The sequence below is a fragment of the Microtus ochrogaster genome, chromosome 24 (genome assembly GCF_000317375.1).
Source record: "Microtus ochrogaster isolate Prairie Vole_2 chromosome 24, MicOch1.0, whole genome shotgun sequence".
Lineage (NCBI taxonomy): Eukaryota > Metazoa > Chordata > Mammalia > Rodentia > Cricetidae > Microtus > Microtus ochrogaster.
The window spans coordinates 9,304,998-9,305,468 of record NC_022024.1 but is presented as its reverse complement, the minus strand read 5'-3'; the positions used below and the strand labels follow the sequence as shown (position 1 = coordinate 9,305,468).

General features: G+C 52.7%; 1 protein-coding gene across 1 annotated transcript in view; it reads right to left on the bottom strand.

Annotated features, from left to right (window-relative positions):
- Nucleotides 1-471, bottom strand: part of LOC101985345 (retinol dehydrogenase 7-like) — a gene marked incomplete at its 3' end in the record, with an annotated part of 83,927 nt that overhangs the window by 1,885 nt on the left and 81,571 nt on the right. The window contains exon 5 of the mRNA XM_026784631.1: nt 4-262. Coding sequence (XP_026640432.1) covers nt 4-262 — 259 coding nt within the window. The remainder of the gene's footprint in view (nt 1-3; nt 263-471) is intronic.

Genomic DNA, 471 nt, shown 5'->3' with positions numbered 1-471 from the left:
TACCTGAGGGAGTCTGAGAAGGCCTCCACACCATACTTGGAGATGCTGTAACCACCACCAAAGAAAGACACTCGACCCATGACGCTGGAGACATTGACCACACGGCCCCTGGCCTTCCTCACTAAGGGCAGCATGCTCAGAGTCACCTCGATCACGCCCAACAGGTTCACATTCAGTATCTTTGCAAAATCCTCTTTGTTCAGCCACTCATTGGGACCCGAGGGGATGGAGATGCCAGCATTGTTGACCAGGCCCCAGAGTCCTGGGTACAAAGAGAAGAGAGAGAGTCACAAGCACGGGTATAGTTATGGATGAAATGCACAGTCCACAAGATAAGACAGCGTAGACATGTGTTTACTGGAGACCAGGTACAGTGAAGAGCAGCATGATGTCATCAGGGCTGGGGAGCCGTCCCTGAGGCCATAGGCTCACAGCATGGATACCATCCTCTAAGTCTCCATGACCCAGGTC